General features: G+C 42.2%; 1 protein-coding gene across 2 annotated transcripts; it reads right to left on the reverse strand.

Annotated features, from left to right (window-relative positions):
* Positions 1–420: 420 nt before the first annotated feature.
* Positions 421–1,301, reverse strand: LOC129779154 (nuclear pore complex protein Nup98-Nup96-like). 2 transcript variants are annotated; one of them, XM_055786444.1, is made up of 3 exons: positions 1,074–1,301; positions 953–1,030; positions 421–885 (listed from the first exon to the last, which is right to left on the reverse strand). In XM_055786444.1, exons 1-3 carry the CDS (start codon positions 1,113–1,115, stop codon positions 589–591), a joined length of 417 nt encoding a protein of 138 aa, XP_055642419.1. In that variant the 5' UTR covers positions 1,116–1,301; the 3' UTR covers positions 421–588. The 2 variants fall into 2 exon arrangements, with proteins under 2 accessions (XP_055642419.1, XP_055642420.1); XM_055786445.1 differs by having other exon boundaries at positions 953–1,021; positions 1,074–1,300.
* Positions 1,302–18,630: the final 17,329 nt, after the last annotated feature.

Here is an 18,630-nt window from a genome sequence, read left to right on the forward strand (position 1 = left end):
TTACTTGCAGCTGACTGCAGACGGAAAATCTTAAACCCATAGCTGCTGCGGCAACCACGAGCGTTCTCATATGTTTGTTCCTTGGAAAGTTCATAAGGCCGATTGTTGGAGTGTAGCACACATGAGCATGATCAAAGTGAGACCAGACCTCACGGACATTACGCACATCCTGCATCATAACGGCGTTCTTAACGTACCTATCATGAATACTTCCGCCCCACTTCAGAATACGTTTACAAAAACTAACTCTAGTCCAGTTGCGGTTTACTCATTCATACGCATAATTATTTTGTTTCCAAGCATACACGAATAGCATGATTTATTTCACACGCTCTGTTGCCACATATTTTTTCAACAGTCTCAGAAACACGGTTAGATAAAAGTGCAATTTGATGAACCAATAATAATAACATTCCGTAATAAGCTAGAGGCACTATTTATTTATATGTATAATGTGTTCACTTCCTGTGATTATTTTGGAATTTACTTACAAGAGAATGTATGCACATCTATTCATTTTAGAGTGTTTTTTATTTCATTATTACAGAAAAAAATTTTACGATTAAAATAACATAATTCGTTCAAACACTATTCCATTGCTGCTTCCGCTGATCCTCGTCCAAGAACGCGCTCAACATATGCCGCAATTCCTCGAGCACGTAATCCTGGGGCAATGGCAGCTTCTCGAGCCCAATTCGCATCACAGCTATAAATACGCGGATCCGGAGCAAAGAATGACCGAATCAGATAAGCTGGAATTTCGTTCTGACAGAACCGATGCTTTGGCGTCGGGCATGGGAACATTTTGACCACAGAGCACATATAGGACAGTTTGGGCTTGAGTGCCTCGGTTTCGTCGTCGATCGTGTCCCGGGTCAGGTCAAACTGGAATACCCAAAGAATATTAGACGAGAGAATTATTTTTAGTGTGTTCAAATTAACAAAAACTAACCTTCTCATTCAGCTCGATTAAGTCGCTCAAAATCCGCCCCTCGATGAACCTGTTGGAGATTTGTTTGACCTCCCCGATCTTGTTCAGTAATAATTTCTGCTTGTCGAAAAACACCACTCACCGTTAATAACACAGTCCGTGGCAATATGCTCAATGATGACATCGTGCACCTGTGACCATTGCTTCTCTTTGAGCAGAAATTTACATCACAGAATTAGTTCCACAGCACTGGTAGTTGTTGAAGAAGTGAAATAAAAATTTCAGCATCCACATCACTTGCAAATTATCAACTGGTTTCAAAATCAACAAACAAACGTCAATAGTGCACACATACTATTACATAAGACGAAAAATTGCCTGAATTGCACTAATACTAACAGCATGACAAAAAACTGTCAATTCATGTTGATGGCATAGAGCTTCGTACGCCGCTTTTGGGAAATGATAGTTATAATGGATTTTCAGGTGCAATAAACTCATATACAAAATAAAAATTATGAATGAAAATTATTATTTTCTGATGAAATATGTTCGTTTTGTAACAAAGTAACACGTTCTTTTGCAAGCAGGGAAAAATCCCTGAACAAGAATTGTGTTTAACAATGATTTTATATTATAATGATGAGTTTTAGTGAAAATATCAAGAAAATTATACAAAAATGGTTAAGTAAAAGTCAGTACTTCGTGTTTGAAGTAATAAAATAACATGAAGTAAAAATTTTCATTAAAAAATTGAGTAACTTAAAACTGTTTTGAGGTCTAATAATCTTATAGAGGATGATTTGCTTCCCCAAACTGATGTCTCCACCAGACGTCGATACTATACTACTGTGATCGCGAATAATGCTTGTCCGGTCACCGGACATTGTAGTCGCAGTAGACGGCTGCATCACGGCGCCGTGAAGAGGTTGGTACGGTCGAAATTTGCCATTTGGGTTTCAAACCGGTCCGGCAGAAACCGGATAATGTGTAATCGGCCTAACGCTATAGCTTCGATACAACTTTTACGAGGTACTAGATCGCGGTCTCTATCCTGTTTTACCGAAAAACGCCAGAAGGGTTTTGTCAGCGATTTAAATCCACATGCGGTTGTCTGTGTGATCGCTGACGAAAGGGATTCTCGGGTCGATCGCCATGGGTCAATATGGGGTTTGAAAAGGATTGAAAGGTCTCTTTCAGTTCAACCGGCTTAGAGAACGGATCTACGTTTTGAGTTAGTAGGAAACAATAGGAGTTCATACACAAAGAAAGTGGTTATAAGGTGATAGAAATTATGCAAGTATAAAGTGATTAATTATTGAAATTTGAATTTGAATTTAGATCTAGATAAATCAAAAGAATCACAGTGAAAGTCGAGAAAATTATAGAGAAAGATTTTATTTTGAGTGGTGTATTAGTTAAGGTAACTATACAAAAAGTATGAATTTACAATTAGGCCTAATTGAGTTTGCGCTTGAAGATGAAATTCCTTCAATCGAAGGTGCCAATCTGGGAGTGTTGAAATCCCTATACTTTGACCGGTTCGACCTTTGGCATCCGGGAAGGCCGTGTGTGTCGCGCACGATAAGCCCGAATAAAGTCACACAACAATCCGGAGAAAGCGCATACACCATTACGTGCGTTACCATCTAGCGAAGACACTACTCAGCGTAGCAGCAAGTGCACTTGTTCTCGACCACCGAGGGAAAGAAAGAAACTCCTTAACTCTAGTACAGAAAGAAAAACTTGCAAGTACTAGAGTTAAGGCAAATTTGTGATTAGGGATAATTTGAATTTAATAGAAAACAATTGTATATATACTGTATTTCACGTTATAATTTATGTTGATTGAATTTCGGCTGTTTTGAGGCCCTTCATTGTTCGGTTTTCGGGTTCGAGGTAGCATAGGCTCTGGGAAGGCAAACCTTCAAAGGCCTTTCCATCCTGGATGTTGTTGAATACCAATTAATTGAATTCTATTCCTTGGTGAGCGCCAAGACAATTCAAGTGTGGGTTGAAGATCGTAGGCAGGAACTCGCCCTGAGGTCTCACGGTCGGGCACGGGAAACTGAAGAGACAAATCTCGCTTCTTCACGGCAAGTGTAATAACTTGCCTGGCGCTTAAGTGAAGGTTGTATCGCCTCCTTGTCCTCGATATCCTTCCTCCCGTTACAACGTATGGCCATGTTCTTGGAGGCAGCGAAGTCGATAAGTCTTAAGCCGTTTTCGTTGGTTCGCTGATGGCCGCTGAACCTACCAATTACCGGTCTGAACTCCTCCTCTTGGCCGACCTGAGCGTTCAAATCACCGATGACGATTTTGATGTCGTGTTTTGGGCAGCGATCGTATTCACGCTCTAGCTGCGCGTAGAATTCTTCTTTATCGTCATCGGTGCTAGCTAGTTGGGGGTGTGGACGTTTTTTTTTATCCAAAATATATATTTTTATTAAGGCTCATATGGCGTCAACCTGACGGGGCCGGGAGTTCAATATTTCGACAATGTTTGCCTTATAACTATGTTAGAAATATGTAACCGATTACTCGCGGTTGGCTCGAGGTTAGTATTACAAGTGTTTTCGTAATTGTGATGTTGCTGTCTTCAATGATCTGTACCTGTGCCCGACACGGGATACTTCCTATTGGGATGCAGCTGACCATTAATCAGCAACGCCCCCCTAGTCTGTACCCCATATCTAGCGTGGTGCGTCTTCTCGAGGAATCCAGGATAGAATGGTCACTAGCCGGCGCAATCATCAGCTCGTGTAGAGTTGCCATGAGCGGTACAACCTTTGGCTTTTGTAGAATCATCAGTGGACTGCACAACCTTTGGCCCGTGTATCTGTAAAGAGTGTGTGTATGTATTGCCGCGACTAAGTAAAAGTTTATAGATCGGATAGGAGGGATACGAAACAGGGACACAACGAAGGAAACATCATTAAACGTTGACATTGGCGTTTCTGAGGAACAGGTATAGATGAAGCAGAAGATCAGGATCACGGCTACCTAAGATATCCCGGACGGGGATATCCGATTGTCTGCCTTTTGCTCTCAGTGCTCTAGAGAGCTGAGAGCGAGCAGCATGGAACCGGATACACGACCAGACAATATGCTCGATGTCGTGGTAGCCATCGCCACAATCACAAAGATTGTTTGCTGCGAGCCCAATGCGATAGAGATGCGCGTTTAGGTTGTAGTGATTGGACATAAGCCGAGATATCACGCGAATGAAATCACGACCGACATTCAATCCCTTAAACCAAGCTTTCGTCGAAACCTTAGGGATAATCGTGTGTAACCAACGACCGAACTCATCTTCACTCCACATGCGCTGCCAACTAACGAGTGTGTCCTGACGAGGAATGTGAAGAAATTCGTTATAAGCAATTTGCCTTTCAAAAAGTGTGCCTTCTGAAGCGCCCACCTTAGCTAGTGAGTCCGCTTTCTCATTCCCCGGAATCGAGCAATGAGAGGGAACCCATGCTAAGGTAATCTTGAATAATTTTTCGACCAAAACACTCAATAGATGTCTTATTCTTGTTAGGAAATAAGATGAGCGTTTATCAACTTTCATTGAGCGGATTGCCTCTATTGAGCTGAGACTGTCTGAAAAAATAAAATAATGGTCGATGGGCAATGTTTCAATGATCCCTAAAGCGTAGTATATCGCACCCAGTTCAGCGACATACACGGAACAAGGATCTTTGAGTTTGAAAGAGGCACTGGAATTTTCATTGAAGATGCCGAAGCCAGTGAACCCGTTTATGCATGAACCGTCAGTAATGAACATTTTATCAGATCTAACTTTCCCATATTCTGCCGAAAATATCTCCGGAATATAATCGGAGCGTAGATGATCTGGGATTCCATGGATCTTTTGTCGCATGGACAGATCAAAAATGACAGAGGAATTGCAAAAGTATGGGAAGCAAACTTGGTTGGAGATGCCCGGTGAATGGTGCACTTCATGGGTAAGGTACTCATGGTATAAAGACAAAAAAATTTACTGAGGAGTCAGTTGGAGTTGATTTTCGAAGTTATCAATCACCAATGGATTCATGATCTTGCAACGGATGAGAAATATGTAGGATAATTCTGTGAACCGAAGAGTAAGCGGGGGTACTCCTGCCAAAACTTCGAGACTCATCGTATGTGTCGAATGCAAACACCCCATGGCTATACGCAAGCAACGATATTGTATTCTCTCCAGCTTGAGAATATGAATCCTGGCAGCTGATCGGAAGCAAAAACTGCCATATTCTAACACTGATAATATCGTTGTTTTGTACAACTGAATGAGGTCTCCTGGATGGGCGCCCCACCATGTTGCGGTTATTGTTTGGAGAAAATTGATTCTTTACTGGCATTTCTGTTTCAAATACGCAATGTGTATTCCCCAGGTACATTTAGAGTCAAAATATACTCCAAGGTATTTGAAAAACATCGAGTGCCTGATCGCTTTGCCGGATAGGTGAAGCTGGAATTGGGCGGGTTCGTGCTTCCTAGAAAAAACGACCATTTCGGTTTTCTCCGTAGAGAATTCGATACCCAGCTTGAGAGCCCACGTGAACAGGTTGTTCAGGGTATCTTGCAAGGATTTTTGCAGACGGCGGGATTAGTACCCGTGATGGAAATAACTCCATCGTCTGCAAGTTGTCTCAACGTGCAATCTCTAGTTAGACAATCATCTATATCATTGACATAAAAACTGTACAAGAGGGGACTTAGGCAGGAGCCTTGTGGCAGGCCCATAAAACTGTATCGAGAAGATTTCAAGCTGCCATGATTGAAAAACATGTGCTTTTCTGAGAGTAAATTGTACAGGAAATTATTCAGAATTGGCGAAAGTCCACGATTATGAAATTTCTCTGAGAGAATTTCCATGGAAACTGAATCAAATGCCCCTTTGATATCGAGAAAAACGGAAGCCATTTGTTCTTTGCGAGCAAATGCGATTTGGATTTCAGAAGATAGCAGCGCGAGACAATCGTTCGTCCCTTTCCTACCACCGCATGGCTGTGGACGTTGATAATGCTGATATTGAAGAAGTCTTATGGTAAGAATTTCTACATTTCTCCTCGTCGATTACTTCCTCGGGGAGGTACGTGAAGGACCGTTGCTATGTTAATAAGCCACAAAATTTGGAGGAACTTAAAAGAAATAACTCGGATTTTCAACAGCATCGAAGTCGTAATGTTAGAATTGTGCATGAAGAATTTTGTTCACCGTTCAAAACGCGTTATCGAAAAAAGGGGTGGCCACATCTAAAATGTACTAAAACATGCTTTATTTTCGTTTTTTTATGAATAAAAATCGGTTCACTTTTGTAGAAGTTATTAAAATTTGTTGCGTGAGCGTTTAATCTGAAAGACCCTGTACAACATGAGAAAAAAATGTACACGATAAATTCGGCTCTATTACAGCTGAATTGCTAAATATACCTAATAAAAAAAATAAACCGATGGAATAAAAGAAAAAGACGTGCAGACGTATTATATCGATTGCGCTAAAAAAAAAAAACAAAAAAGCATAAGCATCCACCGTTGAAAGTTACTTATTTTACTGTGCCGCGTCGCGCTATATGTGTCCCGCGAGGAGGCGAGAAAACACATTCAAAATCGATTACTCTCAACTCGTCGTGAAGCCGTCAGTTGAGAAACTTTTTGGTTTTTGTACATCTGTTCTCGGTTTAACACGTTCGTGGCCCAAAGTGACTTTTCTGAGTTTCCTGCGGAGCCCAACTTGCGGATTAATTATTAAATGAAGATCAAACTTAGTTTGTAGATAACTTTTACATGATCTAGCTATATTTTATTCAATTTGAAGATGAATTGACAACAATAGCACATGCCAAAGTCATATTATATGAGTTTCGCAAAAAGCTGCAGTACAAACCATCCGCACTATAAATGAATGAAAAGTATAGTATAAACATTATAATGATATGGTTATAATTTTATTCTTTTTCTACATATCCTATAGTTATACTTAGGTGCCTATCCTATCAAATTCCTTTTAAAAATACTATTCAATTTGAACGAGGAAAGTGTCACCCATATCTGGGTGAAGGGGCGACGAAAGTGTTAAAAAGAGAAGATATCAAACGATTTCAATGTCACAGAGGTGAAGGCTGTGCGTTCGTAAGGGTTAGTGGCTTAGCGCTTGCACACAAAATCGACGACGAACATGACGGGAAGCATGAAGTGGAGAGTGAGGGGAAAAACACAAACTTCGCACACAGGCAGTGTTTGCCAAATGATCCATTCACTGAAAAAATCGCTTTCGTTCGTTCAAATATGATCATACACAAATAATTTCCCAGCGGCATTCTTTTGTTGTTACATCATGAAACAGCAGGATCGTGCGGAAATCAGATCCTTATTTTTAAGTCTCGGAGAGTGCAAACTATATGGTTATTTAGCTCGCTTTTTAGCTTTTCCATATTTTCCAACGCCGCTATTCCTTGAAAATATGTATATCCATATAGACCGCATAGTTTTACTAGCAACACGGCTCTCTTTTCCCATTCGTTGCTCTCCGCAAATGGTGACCGAATGATGACGTAATTTTTCTTATATCATTTATTGCTTTGCACTTGTCTGTGCAGTGGGTTTCGCTATAATAGATCGGGACGATATATGCGGTTCAAACTTGTATGCAGGCTTCGAAAATGGTTTGCGATGCTTGATACAGCTCGAATATGCAAACAACAGTCTTCGTTCCTCTCTTGGTTTAATCATTTAGTGTAACACAAGTGATTACTGTCATTCATACAAGTATCTGAATGATCCTCTCATATTTGGTTATATGTTCGTGAGAGGTTACTTGCATGACACATTGTGTATCATTCGATTTTGATCGAAATCCAAACACTGCACACAGGCATATCATGTGCTCGAAATAAGAAACCTATATACCAGAAGAGTTACGCAAACGTGACGAAGAAATCTGGAAAGGTTAACAGGCGAACTACCGGTCATCATCTCAGAAAACCTGCTGTGTCGAGGCTACGAGACGAAAAAAATACCCAATCATAAGTCCGCCGCCCCACCACTAACATCATCGAAAGATTTCCCAGAACTACCGAAAGCCACGAACCAAGATAAGCCGTCAGGTTCGAAAACGCTTATAAATAGCCAGCCCAAACCCGTTACGGGGTCGGCAGGTATACGATACAAGTAGCCAGTCTGTAGCTCAAACACAACGAAACAAAACCTCATCGTCTTTACTAGCGCCACCGCAGGCTGTCGTGGTAGTCCTCGATTTTTTCAAAAAGCCTGTGCTACGATCGCAAAGTAAGAGTAGCAATAGTAATGAAACTGACAATTCTACCACATCCATAAGCAGCAGACAGAACCGAGGACGACCGGCTGGTAAAAACCCCGCCGGGAGGACACCGACGACAATAGGATTGAGGTAATGTTTAAATGGCCCTCACGTCGTACAACATCTCATCTATCAACATCGCCACTATTACGAACCCCACGAAACTGAATGCGCTACGAAACTTCATCAACAGTCAAAACCTCGATATCGTGTGCCTGCAAGAAGTGGAAAACAAACAGCTCTCCATGCCCGGCTACGTCGGTTTTCCCAAATGTAGACCACACGAGAAGAGGAACGGCTATCGTTTTCATGGAACATATACAGGTCACATATGTCGAGATAAGTCTGGACAGCCGACTGATCGCGCTAGGAGTGCAAGACACGACGAACTACAATATTCACGCTCCCTCCGGCTCTTCGCAACGCGCCGTTCGGGAGAACTTTTTTCACGAAACGCTTCCTTACTATCTTCGTCATCACACACCGCATGTAATCTTGGCCGGAGATTTCAACTGCGTGCGTCGAACATGCGATTCAAGCAGCCCGAATGCGAGTCCCGCTCTCAAAGCAGTCGTCCAACAATTACAGCTGCATGACGTAAACTGAGCCCTCGTGATAACCTACAGTCGCTTCACGATGTGAAGCATCTGATATCAAGAAGCATGAAACATGCATGAACGAATTACGTCAGCAGAAATTTAGTCTGCAATAACAGCGAGCACGCCACGAAAATCTCCTGGCTGTGACGGTATACCGAGAGAGTTCTACCACCGCATGTTCGACGTCATCCACGACGTCATCAACGAGGCGCTCAGCGGCAATATTCCTCCAGCTTTCGTTGAAGGTATCATCGTGCTTGTTAAGAAGAGTTGCGACCATACGGCAATACGGTGATTAACGACTACAAGCGCATGTCTCGGGTCCTCAAATCCAGATTGGAGCGAGTGATAGCACGTTCTGAGCGATGGGCAGAAACGCTCGAACTCAGAGCACATCTTCCAAGCCACTCTTGCGCTGAAGGATCGGATAGCGAGTCTCCATCACTATCGTCGTGCCAGAAAACTGATTAGTTTTGATCTCGATCATGCGTTTGATCGGGTTCGGCACTCTTTCCTTTTCGAGACCATGCGTTCGCTCGGTTTTAATCACGATCTCATTACTTTACTCTCGCGCATCGCCAATTGATCCACTTCACGGCTGTTGATCAACGGTCATCTCTCTCGTTCTTTCGAGATAGGAAGATCAGTACGCCAGGGGGACCCGTTGTCAATGCACCTTTTCGTACTGTATCTTCATCCGTTAGTCTACAGGCTCGAACGGGTGGCGTGGCGACGATTTACTGGTGGCATATGCGGATGAAACTAGTGTGATCGTCACATCGACGAGCAAAATTGAAACGATGAATGGGTTGTTTTCTCGCTTCGAGGGAATTGCCGGCGCAAAATTGAATTTGTGGAAAACGATCGCGGTTGATGTTGGGGTTAGCAAAGACGGAACTATAAACACCCAGTGGCTGCACAAAGCTGAGGTGATCAACATTTTAGGTGTTATCTTCACAAACTCGATTCATTCAATGACGACGTTGAACTGGAATACGTTGGTGGGAAATTTTTCCCAAAAGATGATCATGCTTAACATGTCTGGTACTTCTAAAATATGATATCTTGCGTCTATCATATCACCTTTGGGAGTACATACAGCGAAAATAACACAAACGATGGGAAAATTGAGTCTGGAGAGGGACAGTTGCTCGTGTCCCGATGATACAACTTGCGCGCAGCAAGGAAAATGGAGGTCTGAAGCTCCAACTGCCAGCGCTGATAGCTAAATCGCTTGCAATCAACCGTCATCTACAAGAGATCGAATCCCTTCCTTTTTATAATTCATTTCTTTTCCAAACAAATCCTCGACCACGAATTCCAATAGACCTACCCGACCTAAAATTAATCCTTTCACACATATCCCAAATTCCTCACCAAATCCGACAAAACCCCACCGCTGATCAAATCCATCAGCATTTTGTGAATCAAACCGAAATACCAAGAGTGGTTCGAAATAGCCCAGCAATAAACTGGCGGTGTACGTGGCGAAATATTGCGTCGAGGCAGCTTACTTCAGCACAACGGACAAAACTATACTGGCTCGTGAACGAGATTTGTTTATACTGCGACAACCGAACTGTAGAAACACTCATTCACAAATTTTGCGCTTGTGCTCGCGTTAGACCGGCTTGGACGGTTATTCAACAGAGGATTTGAGGCATCTTAGGTGGATGGAGGAGACTCGATTTCGCGGACTTGGCCAAATCTGTCTTAGCCGGGATAAACGAATCGTGAAGAGTGAGAATTTTAAAACTTTTTAGTAACTATATCTGCTCCATTAATAGATGTAACGGTAGAATTGATGTAGCTGAATTAAATTTTCATTTAGATGTAGAAACTTAACGAATTGATGAACAAACCAAAATGATGTAGAATTTGAAATTTGGAGATAGTATGTAAAGCCTGTCCAACCAGTAACATCCAAACCGAAGCCGGATATCCACGGTGCCAAAGAAATGCTCTGTATTTGGTGGGATCAAAAGGGTGTGATCTACTATGAGCTGCTGAAACCTGGTCAAGTGATTAATGGAGGATTCAGTGATTAATGGAGGATTGCAACAATTGATCCGTTTGAAGCGAGCTGTTTCTCAAAAAAACATCCAGACTATGCAACCAGACACAAGACGATAATATTCCATCATGACAATGTACGGCCTTACGTTGCTACTATTTGGAAAATAGCGGATGGAAAATTCTGGTTCACCCGCCTTATAGTCCAGACCTTGCCCCTTCGATGCAGTACGCTTTGAGTACAATACGCTTCACTTCAGAACAGGATATCTAAAATTCGCTGGATTCATTGTTGGCTTCGAAAGATGAAATCTCATTTCGCGACGGAATGGAGAGGGGATAACATAAAAATATTACATATATTTCAGCCACACATATTCCAACCAAACAGGACAATTGAAAGTCTTCGGAAAACACTGAATGAAAATGGGAAAATTCGGAAAATTAAATTCCCATATGTTCTTCAATTACATATTGCCAAGCGTTATTAGTCCATTTGATGTTTGCGCTAACGAAATTTATCTTCGTTCGAAACTAGAAATGGATTTTCTTGTGATAAAACGCACTCTTGATCTTCTTTTATCTATACATATAAAAATGGAATAAACGAAACAATTAAACAAATAAAATTAATGTTTTGTCATCCCTAGAATAAAAAAGTAACACTGGAAGTGATTCCACTTAAGAAGAAAATCTTGTTGTTCAGACAAACGCGGACGAGGAAAGAGATGCTACTAACTTGGGGTTATCGGACTTATTATTATTTATTCAACGCACCTGGTTAGCAGCGATTATCGAAACTTCGAACGCATGGGTACAATAATTCAAATCCCCCAAGGGAAGCATTAACCCTTTCGCGTACAACGTCAATACATCGATGATATCTCGAAAGGTTACAGTTTTATTATGTAATCGAATATTTGTGAGCATAGGATTAGTTTCCCACAAATTGCCAGAACCTCCGGCATCATATGTGTTACGCTCACCCCTCGGCCACGGGAGCAACGTACGCTTCCATGGATCAGGAATCGGTCGAATTTGTCGTAATAAGCTTGTGGAGAAGACCTTAGTACCGCGCAAGGCCAAATACCTTCTCTTGCTCTTTTTCTCAGACTTTTTTTGTCTTAGAAATCCTCTAGCTCCACGTAAGGTGAAATATCTTCTCTAGTTCTGTTTTTTAGACTTCTTTTCCAGTAGAAGCATCAGGATGCATGGACATACAAAGTAGGATCAAGGCTGAATAGAAACAGCGACCTAAGTTCCATCTTCGTTCCAAAACGGCTCAATGAATTTCCACAGATACTTAACCTCGAGAAATGTCTTCATGGCGAATTCCAGGTGTGCCAGTTTTCATATCCAATGAAACATTCGATCGATGGCATTCCAAATTACCCATGCATGATACCTCGACGGGGATCTTCAGCTGGAGTACTCATTATTAGTGGTAGCGTAAAGAGATTCTATTATACAATATTTTGATACTGCGGAATAAGAGAAGAAGCGGAAGTGGAGTAGAAATTATGAAAAAGAAATGCATAGTCGGGAAGCTCATACGGTGAACTGGCGAATTAAAATTTTTGAACATCTACCGCATTTTTTTTTTTAATTCATTTATTTTTACAGGCTCAGTTACTTAAGTTTAAAGGAGCCGAATTCTTAAATATAATTTTAAAACTATATATATAAAAAATTTTCTTACATCTATGGTTAGTAAGGTGGAAAACCGATTACTCGCGGTGTACTCGAGTTTAGGAGGGTTACATATTTTTAGGAGAAGGATGGGATATAAGGAAATTGAAACAATGTTGATGAAAACTCATTTCTTAAATCTATTCGTATTTCTATAGTGTATTTACATTTCAACCTATTCTACTATTTACAGCAAGGGGACGAATTACCCGCAAAGGTAGGAAAGGAGGGTTTAAGGATGTAGGGACAATCACACACGAAGATCTATAGCTTTAAGGAAAACATATATATGGGACATGTAATCAAGGTCTAACCGAGCCAACACATCTCTCACCGGCACATTGGGCTGTCTTCCTCGGGCCCGAAGGGAGTTTTCTAAATTCGATCTAGCGACCAGATACACCTCGCACGACCAAACAATGTGCTCGATGTCGTGATAACCTTGGCCACAAACGCAGAGATTGCTGCTGGCAAGATTGAAACGAAAGAGTAGTGCATCTAACGAACAGTGATTGGACATGAGTCGGGAGAAGGTGCGAATAAAGTCCCGACTCAAGTCTAGACTTTTGAACCACGGATTGAGGCTAACCTTAGGGATAATCGAGTGAAACCACCGGCCCAATTCATCTTCATTCCACTTGCGTTGCCAGTTAGCGATGGTGGTATTTTTGCGGACTGAAGAATAAAATTCATTGAAGGCGATTTGACGCTGATAAATATCGCCTTCAATTGCACCTACCTTTGCTAATGAGTCAGCCCTCTCATTACCCGGAATTGAGCAATGTGAAGGGACCCAGATAAAGGTAATGACATAACAGCGTCTGGATAAAGCACTTAAATTTTCTCGTATTCTCTCAAGGAAGTACGGCGAGTGCTTTTCCGGCCTCACTGAACGGATAGCTTCGACAGAGCTAAGACTATCCGTTACAATGTAATAGTGTTCAACAGGTCGTGAGGCGACGCTGTCCAGCGCCCAATGAATTGCTGCCAATTCAGCAATATACACTGAGCAAGGATTCTGAAGACTGTGTGAGGTGCTAAAAAATTCGTTGAACACTCCAAATCTCGTGGACTTGTTTATAGTGGACCCATCAGTAAAGTACATATTATCACAATTGATACCCATATACTTTTTATCGAAGATCGTTGGAGCGATCCTCGATCGTTGGTAATCTGAATATCCATGGATATCTTGCTTCATGGACAGATCAAAATGCACAGAGGAATTGATGTAGTCAGAGAAACAAACACGGTTGGGAATATACGAAGAAGGATCAACCTGCATGGAGATGAATTCATGATATGAACTCATGAATCCGGAGTGAAAATTTAGCTCGATCAGCTGCTCAAAATTTCCGATCACCAATGGGTTCATGACCTTACACCGGATGAAGAACCGAAGAGATAATAAATTGAAGCGATCTTTTAGCGGGAGTAGGTCTGCCAAAACCTCGAGACTCATGGTATGCGTTGAGGGCATACATCCCAACGCGATACGGAGACAAAGATACTGAATTCGCTCGAGTTTAATGAGGTGTGTTTTGGCAGCAGATTGAACACAGAAACTGCCATACTCCATCACTGAGAGAATAGTTGTTCGATACAACATTATAAGATCTTCGGGATGGGCTCCCCACCAGGTGCCGGTAATTGTACGGAGAAAGTTTATTCTTTGTTGGCATTTTTTACTCAGATACCTAATATGGGCCCCCCAAGTACATTTGGAGTCGAACCAGACACCAAGATATTTGAATGACATAGCATGAGTGATCGGTTTACCCAAAAGTTGAAGCTTTGGTTTTGCTGGTCTATGCTTCCTAGAAAAAAACACCATCTCTGTTTTCTCCGCGGAGAATTCGATCCCTAGCCCAATGGCCCAGGTTGAAAAATTGTTCAAAGTATCTTGTAAGGGTCCTTGCAGGTCGGATTCGTTTGATCCTACGACAGACACCACTCCATCATCTGCATGTTGTCTTAGGCTGCAATTTTGTGTAAGGCAATTGTCGATGTCGCTTACATAGAAGTTGTACAAAAGGTGGCTTAAACATGAGCCCTGGGGGAGGCCCATATAAGAGACCCGACTTACTGCCGAATCTCCGTGAGAAAAGTTCAAATGTTTCTCACAAAGCAAGTTATATAACATATTATTCAATAGAGGCGGCAGACCCCGAGAGTGTAATTTGTCCGACAAAACCTCTATTGAAACAGAATCGAAGGCCCCCTTTATGTCCAAGAATACTGAAGCCATTTGTTTTTTTTCGGCGTAAGCCATTTGAATTTCTGAAGAAAGCAACGCAAGACAATCATTCGTCCCCTCGCCCCTGCGGAACCCATATTATGTATCTGAGAGTAGGCCATTCGTTTCAACCCATCGATCAAGGCGAAACAATATCATTTTCTCCAACAATTTCCGTATACAAGACAGCATTGCTATTGGGTGGTACGAATTGAAGTCGGACGCGGGTTTTCCGGGTTTTTGAATAGCTATAACTCGTACTTGTCTCCAATCATCTGGAACAATATTATTCTCCAGAAACCGATTGAATAAATTCAACAAGCGATGTTTCGCCACATCAGGGAGGTTTTTCAGCAAGTTGAACTTAATTCTATCCGATCCCGGAGCAGAATTGTTACATGAAAGGAGAGCAAGAGAGAATTCTACCATCGAAAACTCGGAATCAAGATCGCGCCTATCTTGCGGTATATCTCGAACAATTTTTCGCACAGGAGCGGAATCAGGACAAACCTTCCGTGCAAAATTAAAAATCCATCGATGTGAATATTCTTCGCTTTCATTCGTTGAAGAGCGATTTCTCATGTTTCGAGCCACTTTCCATAATTTTTTCATTGACGTTTCTCGTGACAAACCTCCCACGTAATTTCGCCAATAAGCTCGTTTTTTCCCTTTGATTAAGTTTTTAAATTGATCTTCAAGGGCTAAATACGTTTGAAAATTTTCAGGGGTTCCACGTTTCCGAAAAGCTTTAAATGCATTCGATTTTTCTACATAAAGCTTGGAACACTGGCTATCCCACCATAGATTGGGAGGCCTTCGACGAATAGTGGAACCTGGGATGGGTTTCGTTTGAGCGCGAACCGCGCTGTCATAGATCAAACGAGAAAGGAAGTTATACTCCTCCAATGGAGGTAAACCATCTCTGGAATTGATGGCTAGAGCAATCGCGTCCGCATATTTTTTCCAGTCAATGTGTCTTGTGAGGTCATATGCCATGTTTATAGATTCAGAAGAATTCGACCCAATGGTGATGGAAATTTTGATTGGCAAGTGATAGCAAGGGAGGCTTGCTATTTTTTTAGAGGGGGGCTTGGAAGGATGAGCAGATTCGTCCCCAGAAAAATTATCTTCTTTGTGAGGGACTCGTTTATGTTTTTTCCCCGATCTTGTATGGGATTCATTATCGGAGATCTCCATCTCTGGAGATCCTCCACTATCCTCCATTTTACAAAAATTTCTGTCTTATTTCTAATATATTATTGATTTTAACAATAATCTCATTCTTCGCCGATTGCCCGAAGTAACCAGACGAAGGAAAGTCGCGTCTAAGTTTCGTTATCGGTTACCGCGTGATTGTTGTTTTTTTTGCCGCTGAAGAGTTCATTTCGCTATCTGGATAGTGAGTGGAGTACCCTGAATGAAAGCGGATAGAGGCTTTCATCATCGGAAAACCAAGGATTGGTTTTTATTTTGTCGCTGCTTCGCCGACATTGGAGTTTTCGCCGAATCATCGTGCCAACAGTACCAGTGCGGGTAAGCTTTTACCGACGACTGTGTGTAGTGGTGTCGTAAGCACATTCTCACCACCAACGAGCTTTCAGCGCGCTCCCGTTCATCTGCACTGGAGTGCGTTCATAGGTGAATAAGATTAAATATACTCAGAGAAAATATTTATTAATTATAAGTTTTTTTTTGTTTTTGTGAATTATTTTATTGTGAAATATTGTTTAAAAAACAAAAAATAATTAGAATATAAGTGCAAATTTTAAAATGGCGGAGAGTGGGGGACCTTCGGATATGGAGGTCTCTGACTCCAGTTCCCTCCTAAGTGATAAAAAAAAGTCACTCAAACGCGTACCAAATACGGAAGATACTTCTTCTGGGGACGAGTCAGCTAACCCTACCAAGCCTCCCTCCAAAAAACTAGCAAATCTCCCATCTGCCCTTAACGATCCCACTTTACCTTCAACCTCGTCTTCTCCCTCTGTTCTCCTCGCTCCTTCTCAACCTTCACCTTCCCACCCTACTGCCCCTGATCCCTCTCAATCCCCGTCCTTGCCTTCCTCCCCTGTTATTCCCACCCCGCGTGTGAAGGTCTATCCAGAAGATGCGCCCGGAATTGGTCCCTGGGTTGTTTTCTTCAGGCCTAAGCCTAATGGAAAAGCGTTGAGAGTCATGCAGATCGCGAAAGATCTGGCTAGGTATACCTCCGTTTCGGAAATTTCGAAGGTTAGACCAAACAAATTACGAGTTGTCGTGAATGATCGAAAAGACGCAAACAAGATTGTTGTCGATCAGTATTTTACAATTGAGTATCGGGTCTACATTCCTTCTCACATAGTCGAAATTGAGGGTGTGGTAACCGAAACGGGCTTGACGTGCGAATACATTACGAGTGAAGGTACTGGCCGTTTTAAAAAACTGCCCTCGACGACTGTTAAGATCTTGGGTTGCCGCCAGCTCGGAACAGTCTCCCATGAAGGAAATGACACTAAATTTACGCCGTCCAACTCGTTTCGAGTCACCTTCGCTGGTTCAGCTCTACCTGACTACGTGATGGTAGATAAATTGAGGTTAGCCGTGCGACTTTTTATTCCAAAGCCAATGACTTGTCTAAAGTGCAAGTCAGTTGGTCACACGGCTGCTTATTGTGCCAATAAAGAACGATGTGCCACTTGCGGAGAACAACATGAGGGGAAATCCTGCAGTGCGACTGAGCATAAGTGTCCATATTGCGGGGGATCCCCACACGTGCTCTCAGCTTGTGAAACATACAAGACTCGCTGGGAGAAACAGAAGCGCTCTTTGAGGGAACGCTCTAAACGAACTTTCGCAGAAATTTTGAAGGGCGCTTCTCCACTGGCTCAAGAACAACAACCAATCAATACACACAATGTCTTCGCTACGTTGCCAGTTGACGAAATGGAAGCGGATCCAGCTAACGGGGGCACGCCGTTTATTTCTCAAGGGAATCCCCGGCGCAAAAATGTGACCACTCCCAAAGTTCAAGGACAAGTCCCTCCGGTGATACCCCCCGTTAGCTTGCCCAAAAAATCGAGTGCAGCGGATAAGCAAAATCAGGTCCCTCCTGGCCTCCGTGGTAATAGTTCACCTTCGAACAACCCAGCACTCGAGGGGACATCAAAAACCCCAACTGTCCCTGTTTTTCCGTCCAGGTCAACTTCCCAATCGGGATTTATAAAATTGTCTGACCTTGTGGATCAAATCTTCACGTGTTTTAATGTTTCCGACTCCATCAGAACCATTGTCACCGCAATGCTTCCAGTACTAAAGACAATTTTGCAGCAATTGATGCAAACATGGCCCCTCCTTGCAATGATTATCTCTCTTGATGTCTAATTTAAATAGAGAGGTCGGAGATATCACTGTTTTACAGTGGAATTGTCGTAGTCTTATCCCTAAATTGGATACATTCAAATTTCTAATTCATAAACTCAATTGTGATGTTTTTGCTCTGTCCGAAACCTGGCTCTCTTCTCAAAATGATCTCTCTTTCCACGATTTTAATATAATACGCTTGGACCGCGATGACAGATACGGAGGGGTACTATTGGGGATCAATAAGTGTCACTCATTTTTTAGAATTGACCTTCCACCTATTGGAGGGATCGAAGCTGTTGCTTGTCATGCAAACATCAGAGGCAAAGACCTCTGTATAGTTTGTATTGGCCTCCGAGAGCTGCGGTTAGCCGCAAGCAACTTGTTGACATGTGCTCACTCCTTCCTGAGCCACGATTAATCTTGGGAGACTTCAACTCTCACGGAACTGCCTGGGGGGAACAGTACGACGACAATCGTTCATCGTTGATATATGACCT

This window comes from Toxorhynchites rutilus, chromosome 3, assembly GCF_029784135.1.
Source record: "Toxorhynchites rutilus septentrionalis strain SRP chromosome 3, ASM2978413v1, whole genome shotgun sequence".
Lineage (NCBI taxonomy): Eukaryota > Metazoa > Arthropoda > Insecta > Diptera > Culicidae > Toxorhynchites > Toxorhynchites rutilus.